At 43.1% G+C, this 15,487-nt stretch overlaps 2 protein-coding genes across 3 annotated transcripts; one reads left to right on the top strand and one right to left on the bottom strand.

Moving 5' to 3' along the window:
* The first annotated feature begins 1,883 nt into the window (after positions 1–1,883).
* On the top strand, positions 1,884–14,467 carry speck. Of its 2 annotated transcripts, none has more exons than XM_015184333.2 (4): positions 1,884–2,207; positions 12,383–12,589; positions 13,611–13,763; positions 13,828–14,458. In XM_015184333.2, the coding sequence occupies exons 2-4, from the start codon at positions 12,422–12,424 to the stop codon at positions 14,266–14,268; spliced, it is 762 nt and encodes a 253-aa protein (XP_015039819.1). In that variant the 5' UTR covers positions 1,884–2,207; positions 12,383–12,421; the 3' UTR covers positions 14,269–14,458. The 2 variants fall into 2 exon arrangements, with proteins under 2 accessions (XP_015039819.1, XP_001360907.1); XM_001360870.3 differs by lacking the exon at positions 1,884–2,207 and adding an exon at positions 10,911–11,502 and having other exon boundaries at positions 13,828–14,467.
* On the bottom strand, positions 14,362–15,192 carry LOC6898451 (uncharacterized). Its single transcript, XM_002138458.3, has one exon. The coding sequence runs from the start codon at positions 15,081–15,083 to the stop codon at positions 14,601–14,603; it is 483 nt and encodes a 160-aa protein (XP_002138494.3). The 5' UTR covers positions 15,084–15,192; the 3' UTR covers positions 14,362–14,600.
* Positions 15,193–15,487: the final 295 nt, after the last annotated feature.

A 15,487-nucleotide genomic window follows, 5' to 3' on the forward strand; every position in this document is an offset into this window, starting at 1 on the left:
CCTCATATTCTTTGTTCCGTTGAATATTACCAGCTATATAGAACTTTTAGCCGTGCCCACATAATTTTATCCGATTAATGAATCAATTTTCTACAAGATTGGATAGTTTTTAATCCTTGCTTTTATTGTATTTTGGCTGAAACAAGGTTTGAACAAAATAGTTAAACAAAAAATCAGTCGCAATGTTGCTGGTATTTAAAGACATGATGCGTGTATAGGTCTTTGTGCACCCTATTTTGTTAATTTTATATGAAGATGAAACGTGATTTATAAAGAAATTTTCTCAAATTGATATTCTTTAGACATATTCATGTATATGATGATGATGAAGATATATATCTGGAACCTGATACCTATTCTTGGTCCCTACAAGAAGACAATAAGCTTTAAAATATCGTTGAAATATGAAAATAATATTGAATAATATTAAAATATATTGAAAATAAATTGATTTTGCCTGGGATGACAAACGTATTCACAATTCTATAACATCCATTTACCCCAGGGTATGTGTGCTTGGAACTAGCAACATGTTTGTGTTTGGAATGAGATTCATTGTTGCAATAGCGAAACTGCGGCGAATCGGGTATTTCCTATATTTCACGCTATATCGATATGCCCACCTAGCTTTATCCCATAGATAAATGTATTTTCTACAAGATTGCTTCTTTAAATTGCTTTTAAATATTTTATTTTGACCAAAAAACGGGTTTCAAGTAAATGTTGCCGCAACATTGTGTATGGAATGGGACTCATTGTTGCTAAAGCGAACTGCGGCGAATTCAAATTCGATTAAAAAAACGACCAATTCCTCATATTCTTTGTTCCGATGAATAATACTATTTATATGGAACATTTAGCCATGCCCACTTAATTTTGTACGATTGATGAATCAATTCTATACATGATTGGCCTAATCGAAATACTTGCATTTATTGGATTTCTATATAACATTGAAAATTAAAGTAATAGATTGATGAAATTGAGAAAATATAACATTATATACTGATATACCGCAAATATACCGTTTGAAAAAAAGGAGCACCACTGGCGGGTCCTGACGATCCTGCTGTTTATGCAGACATATAAAACATTATACTAGACTAAGCTATGTATGGTATGGGTATATCTATGGTAAATTTACATAAAATTTGGTCAAACAAGGATAGATTTCGCGTGATCAGGCGGTGCATTTTTAACCAATTTTGTTGTTTTTTTTTTAAATGCGATAATAAAAATCGGAAATTATAAAGCACTCAAAAATAGCTGCGACTCATTTTACAGCACTGATGCGCCTAACATTCTCCTGTTGAGCTTAACATTCCGGCTTAACATCTGAAATACGTTACATTTTCAATGCAAATGCATTTTGGCTGACTCAAGTGGAAATGCACAAACAAAGAATGAACGAAAAGAACGAAAGAAGACAACAGTTCAGTGCACTCACGACCAGTTCATTAACTAAATTAAATGAATGAAATTGCAAGCCAGCACATTTTTATTGCAGTCAGTTGCAGTTGTTTTCGGAAATTGAGTGCTTTCGTCTGTCTGGCTCAAAGCTTGGCAACCGTTGCCTCGATGGTTCGTCATGGCCACATGGCCCATGCCTCGCGCTGATAAGAACCTATAGCCAGTGAAGCCTTGGTGTTTGGTCCCAACTATATTTGTTCATAATTTCCTATCTTTGCAATAAACAGAACGAGTATGTACTTTATTAGAGGAACATGGTGTGTTTAAGAGCTCAGCTTTCTTATCATCCGCTGCTGTTATCGAGCAATGCTCCAACTCGAGTGCGAGTGGAAGCAGAAAAGCTCGCTCACGCTTTTACTTCCCATTCAAACCCCCTCCCCCACACACCACACACTCTTCCGATTGTGAGCCCCGCAGAGTGAATTTCCTACTGGACGCAGAGCCCGCCCCACAGTTTTTGGGGTTGTGTTGTCCGTTGCCATTTGAGTGTTACAAATATCAAAATTAAGCGCCAAAGTACTCGAGGGGTTGAATTGGTTTGTTTACAACCATTCTGCCTCAGTTGGAAACTGTGCCTCGTGGTAAATACGTGCCAACGGACGGAACAGAACGAACCCCAAAAGACAAAAAGACATCCACCAACACCGCAGGCCACAACACAACCGAAAACCGAAGGAGAACTTGGCCTAAGGAGGCGGCATACTACGCTACGGTTCATTTATTAGCCAATTTCACGCGTAAGTTATAGGTTTAAATATATTTTAATTATAGAACATCGATGTAGTGGCCTGGCCGAGTTTTCTCTCGGACATTTACTTTGCCGCCAAATGTTTTTCATTTCAACTTCTGCCTCCGCCTCTCTGAGAAAATAATATAGGTAAAAAATACAATAAAACTATATTTATAGTATAGTACGGAAATGGTAGTTCTGTAGTGTTTCCGAACAGAGCAGGGCGCACGAGTCTTAATTAAAAGCAACACACAAAAATATTTAAGCGCATAAAGCCGCCAAATGACGCGACTTTTTGGCAAGCGACCAAATTAAATCTTACAAATTGTCCAACTACATAACATATGTACATATATACAAATGTACAGCACATATGGATCTATATATGCAGCAGATCAAATTTTTAAAATATTTAATTAGCTAAATCAGTAAACAAATTCATGGGTTGAAATGCTACTCAAAAGATCTATGATTTCATCAATTGTTGACGTGACAGAGTTTGAGTACACTTCAGACGATAAGAACTGTATCTTATCTTATCGAGTGGAAGCTTACTCTTGCGAATGAATATGTTTCGTAACAGCTATTTGTTTAATTTTGTGTGTATTCCGAATCGATTTGGATAGTGTTAACCCCTTGTTAGGGCCACTGTTGCGTGTAACTTTAAACAGACTTTAATGGGCCACCATCCCATAGCCGGCTGCTTCGGGTCGTGACAATTGACCAATTTTCGCTGGCTGGCACTGCCAAACAGACCAATAAATGGCACACAAACAGGGGGCGGGGTGGGGAGGGAAGTCAGGAAAACTGCACAAGAGCAAAATCAAAGCCTTTCCACAAGCCCCCACAAGTAGGTTAAGGAATAGAACAAATATGTGGAAAACAAGTTCTTCTCTCCACCCCCTAGGCACACACACGCACATCCTCGCGGGGACGAACAGACACATATGTATGTGCATATATACACATGTATCCAGTTTATTTCAATTGATTTGGGGGCAACGTTACGTATGAGCAACGCCGCAGGCAATGTTTCACGAGAGTAAAGACGAAATTCCTGGCATCTATCAGGGATTCCGAGGGCATCTACCTTCCAGCCCGCCTCTCACCGCATGGCATTCCTACGCCGAGTATTTTTTGTATCGATTTGATTGGATTTCATTCCATTTGATGTCCCTGCCGCGCAGGTTTGTTTGTGTTTGGCTGCCTCTTAATACCAGTACGCTTCAATAAAGCTGCCTGATGCCAGATGGCTGATGCCAGTTGCCGTTCCCGTTCCCGTTGCCCTGCCCCATCCTTATCCCAGTACCCTGTCTCATCCCAGTTAATTGGATTTACGTAAATGACCCAACGGAGCAGGGGCCGCTGCTGGTACTCGTAAATGAAATGTGGCCCAGAGTGAATTCAACCAAATCTGGCTGCCGTGCTGGCGTCCCATCCCCATCCCAAAGGAAGGATTTTCTCTTTCTCTCTGATTGTAATTCTGCAGCAAAGTTTTTTTTTCATTTCATTTCCCTATTGTGGCATTGAGTTCTAGCTGTGTGTGTGAGCTATGGAAAGCCATTTCTCATCCAATTAAATTAATGAAAGTGCACGCAGGGGCATGTGGGACTCTGCACAGATTCTGCTCATAGGAAGGCCGTATTAAGGCCAGTGTACTTTCCTGTCCTATCCTGTCCTGTTCCATTCACATCCAATGCCTTTGTCCATTATTCAGCTCGGACCAAGTGCTTAAAGACTCAACCAATTAGGCTAAAATGTTTGTTGCCTCTTAAATCAGAGTAAGGGCCTCGAGAAAAGGACAACTTCAGCCACCGCCTCGAGGGCCGTCAGGGCTGGGAATCTCCACAATACGAGTGCTCGCAGCAACGAAAACACATCAAAATCAATCTGTCAACAGGAGTCGACAAAATGCTGACAACAGACGGCAGGCGGACGCCTTCGAGGGCAATCCCAGACGACTGACAAAGCATCCTGACTACGACGTGACTTGTAAAGCCATTTTGCAATGCTTAAGGGCACGGAAAGGCGATGATTATGTTGTGAACGAGGAGCAAGAGCATAAGCACAAGCACAGAGTCGTTGAAATTTGTGAAGTATCTACTATTTAAAACATTTTGAGGGGAGGCGTGGACCCTGTGGACTGGGCAGATCCCATTGCCATTAGCACACTGTCAACAGCAAGCAGCAGCAGCAGCAGCCAGCCAGCCGGATCCCATTTTATTACAACAGGAAAGACAAACAGCAGAATGGCGCCAACATTGTCAGAGTTTCAGCTTGTTGCTGTCATTGTTGCAAGCTTTTCTGTAGCTGCAGGCGGCAGGCAGCCAAGCGGATGCTGGTGCTGATGATGCTCCCACCCATCATCCTCATCCTGCTCCTCTGTGATGATGATGATGATGATGATGATGATGCTCGCTATTGCACGCTTGCCTGGCTGTGCGCTTTTGTTGGCTTCCTGCCAACAATCTGCACTGGCTGTACCACACGGCGAATGCGCAATGTGTCGGCTGTCGACTGTCGTCTATCCGGATTAGCTGATGCTGAAGTTTATTGTTCCATGCTGCTGCAACAACAGATTCTCTGTCCCTGTCCCTGCCACACGAATGGCGCGAATTATCTCTGCTTGGCAGCAGTTTTTGCCTCTGAATCCCCATTCATCCCTCGCTCAGATTGAATTCGTCCTGTTGCACGGCAAATGGGCAACAGAAAGGCAGCCCTCGGGCGTACTTCCGTTCACTTGGGCCAGCCACTAAATGCAAATGGGGAATGGAATCCAAATGAAGCAAATTGCCTGTGCCAGCGATGAATTTAAATGAAGTTTGCCCAACGTTGAGCGAAATGAGGAAAATGCAATTTACGGCCGCGGCCCCCCAAATGGGTAAATTACTGATGCACTAGTCGCCTCCCTCTCCCCCTTATGGAAATGAGATGAAATGAAACGGAGATGAAATGCACATCCATGCCAAATGTGTACATGTGGCCCCCACAGCAAATCATCTGGAATATCATATGAATATTATATTACAAATGATATAAATGATATATGATAAATGGGCAATTTGCATTGAATTGGAACTGCTGCTGCTCAGACACCCGAGGCTCAAACATGACCACAGAGGGGGAGAGAGAGATAGAGAGAGAGAGGAGAGGGAGACATACCTGTGTGACAGGCAGATACTTGTAAATAATTGGTTTCGGGGTTTATTCACTGTTCAGTGCTGTTCTGTTCTGTTTTATTCTTTAGAACCCATTGTTTTTTGCTTGCCGTTTGCCACACGTGCATCTCGATGCGATAAAAGCATTTTAATGTCTTTAGAAAGGAACGTTAGCTAACAAAAAGAACGAATATCAAGTGCTGGACTACTGGGTACCGTACTTGATATATGCAACATTTCGAGATGCTAGCAGCTTGAGCTTCCATTTAATCCATTTAGCATCTTTAACATCCTTTATTATATCTTGACGCTCGGTCCTTAGCTACCACCCCTTGGTTAATCCCGAAACCGGTGCCACCTGGAGCTTGTGCTGCGATAATCATAGCCAGCGAAACACCCACAAAAGCGGACGTATTGTAAATTCGCACATAGTATAAAGCCGGAGCTGCCTCAGACTTTGGCAGCCATGGAGGTGGCTGGGTGGAGCGGCTAATTCAATTGGAAGCAGCGGCTTTGGAACTTTATTAAGCTGGAAAAACTTTCAATGTCACCCCCGCGTCTCTCCCTCGGGGGTCACACCCATCGCACTTGCATATCCGACATGGGCTTTCAGTTTCAAGTCACGTTCGGTTCGGGCCACTTGTCTAGATCTAGCCAGGCTTTGGCTCAGCTCTGGCTCGGCTCTGGCTCTGGCTCTGGCCGAGGGCCACCACTTCTCCAAGGGGCCGACGGAAATCAATTCCGCTTTTGTGGAATTGTCGGAAAAGCTGGCGACAAACTTTCAAAATTTATGACGAAAACTTGCAATGGTCCCGCCCCCGAGCCCCCTGAACATTTCGTTCGATTGTGATCTGAGCGCATGAAGCGTGGAGCACTTGCAAAGATTTATGGCACATGCAAATGCAAACAGTTTGTGATTTATATGACAGCCAGGGCTAATTGCCAGTCACAGAGCACAGACATTCGCTGCGCCTGGGCCTATGGCAAAGTGCAAGCAGATTGCACGTTTAATTACGAGTATATTCCCAATATTTTGGTGCATTTTTGAACCCATCAATGCTAAGGAGGTGGGTTCCGTTATGTAAGGAGTGGCTTACGGATACAACAGCTTGAGAGGAGGGTATACTGCAGTCGGTACACTTGAATGTTTGCCATGCAACCTCTTACAATGTAAAAAAAACAAATGTTCGGCGCTTAGTTAGCATTCAAATTGATTGAGGCTACGCCTACTAGCCACAGCAGTCCTTAATCCGGTTGGAATTTTCCTTAAATAATTGTCATATTGATAGGTAATTAAGCAATCAATATTGTTAGCCGATTCGACTGCACGGGGCCTTGATCAATATTCCATTTAAACGCAAAGGTTAAATCACATAGTATATGGTCATTTCCATGGAGAGGCCATTTCCCACCAAGGCCAACAAATTCAAAGTCAATAACACACACATTTCCATATAAATATGTTCCCAGATTATTTTCTTTCATATCATTTCTTATAATTATGCTTTCCAAAAAAGAATTCAGTTGTTCCATAAATTTCTAAACAAAAATTTACATTCCATTTGCAATCTGGCTTTACTTTTCATTCGTACGAAAAATTGTTAAAAATATAACGGAAAAAAGTGCAATTAAAAAAACAAAATGTATTCTCTTTGAAAAGTAATTAGATAAACGGTACGGCTTGGAATATATAAATCTAATTATGACCTAAACTAACGTTACCAAAAACAGAGTTGATATTCGACGTTGGTGTATGAAATTGCACAACTCTGGAAATTGATTAGGACCCTGCATAAAATTTCCTTACATATACATATGTACATATATGAAATATTCAGTGATCATTTTGCGAGTTTTTTTCCATTTATAAAACGCCTTCCCTGGTTTCTTTTGTTGTAAATCGGCGTTTACTGTCGTTAAGCTACCAAATTCTGGTGTAATAAAAGTCAGAAAAATATACCGTTAATCATGATTGGGCCAATTTTCTTTGGGGTGATTTCGAGGCGAACGAACGCGGCTTGGCCGTAGGCCAGGAGTCAGGAGTCATCTTTCTAATAGGATATAATAGCAAAGAAAATCAATTAAGTATGTCTGATTTGAAAAGTTTTCAAGTGATAAAGCTAGTTAAATTATTTGTCAATTCTTTAGAGAAGTTACATTTCAATAAACTAGAAAGGAATATCGGGAGAAAAGTATATGGAAATAATGGTTTTTGGCATTGTGGACATTTTGGCGAAAAGCCCATATTTTATAATGCCAGAAATTCTATTTCTGTTCTAATATTCCTAACATTAAATTTACAAAATGTAGAAATAATTTTTGTATAAAATACAAACCAGCAATGCACCCATTCTAAAGAAAAGTTTTCGTTTAAATGGACTTTTGTTAAGCTTATTCTCGAAACATCTGTTTTTATTGTAAAAGCAAGCGAAGACTGACTTTTAGAAGGTCAAGCCTTTTTATATCCTTGCATATCGCGCATATATTCTGTAGGATAGTGTACGTATATAGTGTATATAGGGATATATCAAAGAGAATATAAGTTGGAAAAGAAGGACCAACAGGCCGCCACAAGGCACATACGAGAGAGCGCTCTCTTGTGGCTTTTCCACAAAAATTTAAAAGAGCCTGGGGACACTTTCAAAATACTCGTACTATTACTCATCTTATTAATATTTTTTTGGTGTACCATTAGGGAACGGAAATGCATTATTTTCAGCATAAAAAAAATTGTCATTCCGCAGTACTGTATTCAAGAAGTTGCAGCTAAACGGAAGAAATCAAAAGATTTTGATTGCTTTCGACAAGTCAGTGGAGAGTGGCGCGTTTAGCAAAGTGATTTAATCATTTTTATTGTACATTCATTTACAAATTGCCAGCAATCGCGGGGCTTGATCGGCGCCGTGCCCACTTAAACGGCGTTAATGCGATTTTAATTATCCGTATGCAAACAGAACCGCATCGAGGCGACGACGCGGGACAGGGACAGGGACAGGGACAGTCAGCAGTGCAATCAGAAGTCATTAAACGCACTCTAGAGTATCACTCGTGCATACGGCAGGCTAGACACACTGTCTGCTGAATGTCTTTTCACACATTTAAATGGTGTTTTTCCTTCGAATAGCAATCATTCCTAAAGGGGTGCCCCCCACGAATGTGTGGGCTACAATGTTTTTTGCATAGGAAAAACAAACTGTTCTAGCTGTGTGCGAATAATTGGCATGAAACATGTGTGTTTGAATAAGTTAAGGTGCCGCAAAAACATTTGTAACTGTCAATTAGTCTGTTATCGGCTGGAGGTATGCATAATCATAAAGTCTCAGGCCCCACCCCACTCCTCCTCCCCCCTAAGAAACCCGTTTGGCACAGTCGCACAATTTTGGCAGCCAAATTAAACGCTCAATCAGCACTATTTCCCCCTCCTTAAGCGGTGGCAAAGACCATTAACTGCATGACCACGCAGAAACGTGAAGTGCAAAGGGAAATGTCTTGGAAATGTCAAAATATATCTTTAAATAAACGCGATTGGAAGATTTTGGATGCAACTTATTGATGTTCCGGATCGTTATCAAGCCATATTCTGTGGAACAATACAATGTGAACATCGGTTTATAAATATACGTTCAAAAGCTGCACCTGCAGCCAGAATCATCTGATCCGAAGCCGATGACAATGACCCAACTGGGGACAGTCATCCGGCGGTGAAAGGAGAGGAAGGAGAGTTGGCGAAGGAACAATAAAAAGAGGCACGACCCGGAGCCGAGCTAAATTTAGTGCTCCACATCGGACTGCCATTCGATCGGACCACAAACAACCGCAAACGAGTTCCACGGGATACATAGTATGTGCGGTCGGGCCTCTGCTCGGCTCTGACTAACGGAATGAAATGGAACTCTCAAATAATACGAGTATATATGTATGTACCTACGAAAATTTCCATTGATTTTGCATGATAAACAGATTTGGAGACAATTTGCATTTTGCTACCGACATTTTGCTAATTTTTAAGGTTTGTGCGCACTTGAACAACCTGCAAAATCCGTAAACAAAACACAATATTAATATTCCTTAATTTCATTCCGCAAATGGGAGGGAGACTGGAAAAAAGTTCGGGGTTTCGCTTGAATTATGAATAATTAAAAGGCGGGAGTGCGCCGCGGAATGAATTAAGTGAATAATATGAATATTTCAATGGGATGGTATTTGCGTGGCAGAGTTCGGGCGATAATTGGCCGTAGAGCGCGCGCCAAATTAAACAAAAAACTAAACCGAGAGCAGGCCACAGAGCCCCCCCCCGCCCACGGGAATGTGAAGAGTGTGGAATACTCAGCATTCATTCCATCCACCCACACTGCCGCACTCTAGAGGGGCAAAGAGGAGAGAGCGGACACCCAGACCCCTCTACAATCGCTTTGTGTTTCTTTCTTTGTCGCATATTAATTGAGACAGCGGCGTGCGCTCGCTCTGTTTGCGACTGCCGAGAGCGGAAGGTAAACAAACGGTGGAGGAGGAGAGCCACGCTCCGGCCGGACAGCCGACCGCCAATCATTCACACCCCGGTCAGACGTAACAGATATGGATTGGCGTATTGTTGTCTGATGAAAGCCAACGATTTATGGAACCTCCATTCATTATCTGGACCTTGCTTAGTATCATCATCAATATCATCTGCTGTAAAGATAATTTGGATCTTTTTGAGATCAGACATACGTACATGTGTTCCATTGAAATCAACATATGTATTCACTGGACCAGTCGGTTCACATATCTTACTATTGAATTTAGAGTGCTCTTATCCGAAAAAAACCGCAATAAATCAAGAAAAAAGTTCGATAAACGAGTTCCCAAATCAACTAACAAACCGCAAGCTTACCAAGCAGCGGAGCAACGGAAGTGGCATGGGGGCTTGGGGAATGACCCATCTTGGATAGTACAGGAAACAGATGAAAACTCGATTTTTCGCCAAGAAAGCCGGTCACGAATCACGTTTCCTTCGCTCTCTGGCTGCTCGCTCTCCCTCCCCCTCTATGGTTTCAGGCTTGGCCTGCTTTCTGCTTTCTTTGCTCAAAGAGTGGGAGAGAGAGAGATCCAAACCGAACCGAACCCCAGGGCCGTGCCGTGACTCTCTCCGAATGTAGTATGTACGTACGAAAGAGAGCTGAGGCACATCTATCGATCCACGATCGGACCCACTGCGCACTGGCATATCCCATATGAAGCCCAGCAATTCGTATGCTCGAGCGTTCTGGCCAGGTCTCTCAGTTGCGAACGGCAGCAACAACGGAACGGAACGGAACGGTACAGACCAGGCCCGGCCAGACCACACCAGACCAGACGTCGTTGTCGATTTCGATGTCGAGCTCTGTAAGATTGATATTTCCTCTCGCCGCGCCACGATTTGAGTTCGAGTTGTTGTTGCCCGAGTTCACGTACCGCTCGGCTCGGTTCACGCTGCGTGTCGGATCGGATCGCATCGCATCGGATCGGATCGGATCGGATAGGGGACTATATAAAGTGCAGGGCAACCCCACTGTTTGGCAGTCACTGCTGGCTCTCAGGCAACTTAGCTGCAAGCAAGGATACACCACCAGTTCGAAGATACCGAAAGCCCATTTGGGAACGCAGATATAGTGCTCGTGCTCCCAGCCAGCTCCCGGTTTATCCTGCCTTAAATTACTTTGTTTAATGCGAGTATATTAAATTTCATTCATCGTTTATCCAGCGCGTGTGTCTGTGCATATCGGTGTCTGCTTACTGCTTACTTTACTGTTTAACAAAGCAAAGTAAAATTAAAAATCAAACAGAAACGAAACCAATATAAATAAAGCTTCAGCTGCGGAATAAATAAACAAAACCGTCGCAAAAAGCGCGCGCCAGCAAAAAGTTTCAAGAACAGAGCAAAAAGCAGAACAAGGGAAAATTTCGCTATATATTTTCCCATTTCCAAAGAAGAAACGAAAAAAAAAACCAGACAAAATTATCGCTTTTTTGCAATAAACAAAATCATAAAAGCAAAACAAACCCAGACCCAGACCCAGACCTTGCACCAGACCCCGAACCTGCCTGCTCAACATGGAGGTCCAAAACATGCCAGATCAGTCGCTTATGCCCAACCAGCGCATCATGCTCGATTCCAGATGTGGGGTAAGTGTGGAAACCAGAGATCCCGAGCATCCCGGTATCGATCCCGATACCTCTCCGCGTGGGTGGGTGTTCCCGTTCCCACAATCTAGTGGCAAAAGGTCTATTAATACTAAGTGCTGCACCCAACAATAGATATGCGGATTCTGCCGGGCCAACGCAAATGGTTAAGTGAGTGTAAACAATACGTACGATGGCATTCCTTCCTGGGGGCCAATACTCTGTGATTCGGCAACAGAACATTTTCGAAATATTTGCTGGATTTTTTGTGCGGGGAAATTATTGTGTTTAACCCCCCATTGGTTGATGAGGAGCGATTTATAGTTCTTTCTTGAAGTGTATATCGTGTCTTAGGGGTGAAAATCAATTTATATTATTCTTTGATCTTATATCAAAAGAGGCTTTTTAGAACCCAATACCTCTCTATGCACATCTTATCTCATGTAAACTCGCATGATATGATGTGATGGGGACAAAGTTGTTTGCTGTTTTAGCACTCTATTAAAATTATGAGATTTCGTGTGCAGTCGGCATTTGGCAGAAGAAAACCCTTAGTTTTGGTCTATAATTTATGGGGTCTGTCAGAGGCGTACATGAAAGCAGACTTTGAAATATTTCGGCCATGGAATATTGAAAATGGAAATGCAAGTGAAAAGCGAAAAGCTAACCCCAGCGATGCGGCAGTCGCCGCCACACATGTGCTACAAAATATACACAACAAATTAAAATGCCTTTCATCTAAGAGCCATAAATTATCATGTTAGCTATACGTACAGTCCGTACGGTCGTTTGTTTTCTATTTTTCCACGTCCACGTCCCCATACGAACCGAACCCACAACGGATCTAAACGATTTGTTTTGTCTGCTTCTCACACACTTGCAGCTGAACGACTTGTATCCCATCGCTCGTCTGACACAGAAAATGGAGGACGTGCTTAATGTGTCTGGGAAGGCGTCGTCGACCACCCCCACTCCCACACCCACCCCATCAGCGGCCGTCGACAAGGACGACTGCCCCTATACCATCGAGTTGGTGCAGCCCGAAGACGCCGAGGCTGTGATCGCCATGCTCAAGACGTTTTTCTTCAAGGTAAGACTGTTGTATTTTCGCTGGTTCCCACAATTAGGGTGCTACATGTACTCGTACTCGTTGGGGAATTCGGTTTGCATATCATCGAAGCCAATCAAGCTGAACACCTGGTTCACTGATTTGGGATTTGTGAATTTATTTCACCCATTATGTCCGACTCCGAACTCAGCCAAGTACTCGATTGAGTTGAGAGAACGAACAGAATATAAGTAAAACAAAACCCAATTTGAATAGCGTTTCCAAAGAATTTCAATTAGCACTACCACGTGCCTGTCCGTCCGACCGATTCGATTTAATTCAACTCGAAAGTCACACACTAAAAAATCATTGCATTCATTAAGATACGAGTACCTCCAGCATCTGTCCTATCCTTTGGGAACGGATTATTCGGCTGTCGCGGTGCGGACATGATCCATGTCAGGGCTAACTTTCAGCTGGTTTTGCATCACGACTTTGTCGTCGCTGAAATCAATATGCCAGAGTTGATCTTGACTTATTCAGGTTCCATTCCACTTCAGTTCGTTCGAAAAGGCCAGCGCCGGCCAATGAGAATGCTACCGCCTACCGCCTACCGCCTCAATTTTAATCAAAACTTTCAACGCCGGCTCCACACCAATACACTCCACTCCTCCCCAATGAATGGCTAAAGGCTTATTGGATGACCACAGCCCATATTTATATGAATAGTTATGCAAATTATTCATTACACGCGCCACTTGCCACCCGACCTGACCCGACCCCGCTTAAAATGATTTTATGCAAATCCAGTTCCGTTCCGTTCCCTATCAACGTACTGTCTCTATAAATTATAAGACATCGAAGGCGTGCACGAATCACTTAAATTGCTGAACAATTCCATTATCGTGTCACACAATTATGGCGGTAATTTGTTCAGCCGTTTAATGTCTCCTTAAACATCGCTAAATGTATGATAGTTGGTGTCCCTAAATAGGACACACATTAGTTTGTGTTTACTTGCCTTTGTTCCCAACTTACATATCTCTATACCTTCTCATCTCAGGACGAACCGCTGAATACTTTTCTTGATCTCGGGGAGTGTAAGGAGCTGGAGAAGTACTCCCTGAAGCCCTTGACCGATAACTGCTCCTACAAGGCAGTTAACAAAAGTGGCGATATTATTGGGATATTCCTGAACGGCTTGATGCGACGCCCGGTATGTAGAAGTCTATGTCTAGGGAGAGTCTATGCTAATGAGATATTTCATATTTTCCATGCAGTCTCCCGACGAAGTTCCTGAAAAGGCAGCCGATTCTTGCGATCATCCCAAATTCAAGAAGATCCTCTCCCTCATGGATTATGTTGAGGAGAAATTCAACATATTCGACTACTATCCCAACGAGGAGCTGATCCTGGATGGAAAAATTCTCTCCGTGGACACCAATTACCGCGGCCTGGGCATTGCCGGCCGTCTCACGGAGCGGGCGTACGAGTATATGCGGGAGAATGGGATTAATGTTTACCATGTGCTCTGCTCGAGTCACTACTCGGCCCGGGTAATGGAGAAGTTGGGCTTCCACGAGGTGTTCAGCATGCAGTTCTCCGAGTACCAACCGAATGGGAAGGTTGTCTTCAAGCCAGCCCATCCGCATGTCGGAATGCGTATTATGGCCAAGGAGCTGGATCTGGATGACAAGCAGGCGACAAAGACCAAGCTGTAGATGAAACCAGCAGCTGGTCCGGACTGGTTCTGGTTCTGGTGCTGTTACTGGTCCTCCCTCGTCGATGGCGTTCGATTTTGTACTATGTGATTCTTTAGTTTGTAGTTCGGTGGCGGGTTCCAGGTAGTTCCATCTCAAATGTCTCTACTTTCAATTCAAAATAGCATAAACAAAAAGTACAAGTTACGTATTTATCTAATTTAATTCGTCTGTCGATAAACTTAAGTGTTTTTTGTGTTTAGAATGAACTCAAAATAAAAGATTGACTTTTAGCTGAATAGATAACATGGCCATAGAGAGGAATGGGATCGGATCCACTCTCTTAGCTTAGCTTAGCCTCTGGTCCTGCGGCCGTTCAGAGCCTTGGAGCGCCTAGCCTTACTACGCTTGGCCTGGGTACGCTTGGCCTGGGCCCGCTTGGCCCTCAGGTTCTTGTTGCGCACTGAGGCACTCCGGGTGGTCGCAGTGCTGGAGGTGCTGCTGCCGACCCGGATCCTCCTGACAGCCGTGTACTTCAAATTGGAGACTACCACATTCTTGGCGTTTCCACTGTTGCTGGTGCTCGAGCTTGGCGAACTAGACGAGGTGCTGTTCTGGGAATTTGACTCATCCAGGCAGCAAAGAACCACCAGGATCATAATGCAGTTCAGCGAGATTAGCTTCATGTTGAGTTTGGAAAGAGACACAAATCTTGTCGATGCTTGACTTGGATATGTCTCCAAAAGCCCAGCGATAGCGCTTAAGTAGGCGCCTAGATTGTTTGCACAGTTTGCAAATCCAAACGAAGGCTGAAGTTGTTTGATATTCGCCAACATAATTAAACAAGAGTAGAACCGCCATTGCCTTGAACTAAAATCAAACAAATAGTGTGTCTACCTACTCTGTCAAGTAATTTAGCTAAACTACATATACAAAGGACAGCTGATTTCTGCACCTTTGCAGACCTGATTCATTGTAGGGATATCGGGCCAGGCGATCCAATGAGTGCCTTCATAAGAATTATACAAATATATTAACCAAAATGCTCGGAGAGCTTACTACACGTAAGTGAAAACCAGGAAAGCACCAACGATCAGAAGGAAAGCCACAGGCGGAATTTACCTGAGTGTGAGGTAGGTAAGCTTAGCATTGTAAGAGTTCAAGGACCGAGCTTTGTAATTTAAATTAATTATATTCTTTTTTGAGTTAAACCGCGGAAAATAATAATGTTTGTAAATGT

This window comes from Drosophila pseudoobscura, chromosome 3 (assembly GCF_009870125.1).
Source record: "Drosophila pseudoobscura strain MV-25-SWS-2005 chromosome 3, UCI_Dpse_MV25, whole genome shotgun sequence".
Lineage (NCBI taxonomy): Eukaryota > Metazoa > Arthropoda > Insecta > Diptera > Drosophilidae > Drosophila > Drosophila pseudoobscura.

Coding starts and splice junctions, on each gene's coding strand:
- speck (XM_001360870.3), top strand. CDS start 11,431: ATGGAGGTCCAAAACATGCCAGATCAGTCGCTTATGCCCAACCAGCGC. Junction 11,503..12,382: donor TGCTCGATTCCAGATGTGGG/GTAAGTGTGGAA, acceptor ACACACTTGCAG/CTGAACGACTTGTATCCCAT. Junction 13,764..13,827: donor ACGGCTTGATGCGACGCCCG/GTATGTAGAAGT, acceptor TTTTCCATGCAG/TCTCCCGACGAAGTTCCTGA.
- LOC6898451 (XM_002138458.3), bottom strand. CDS start 15,083: ATGTTGGCGAATATCAAACAACTTCAGCCTTCGTTTGGATTTGCAAAC.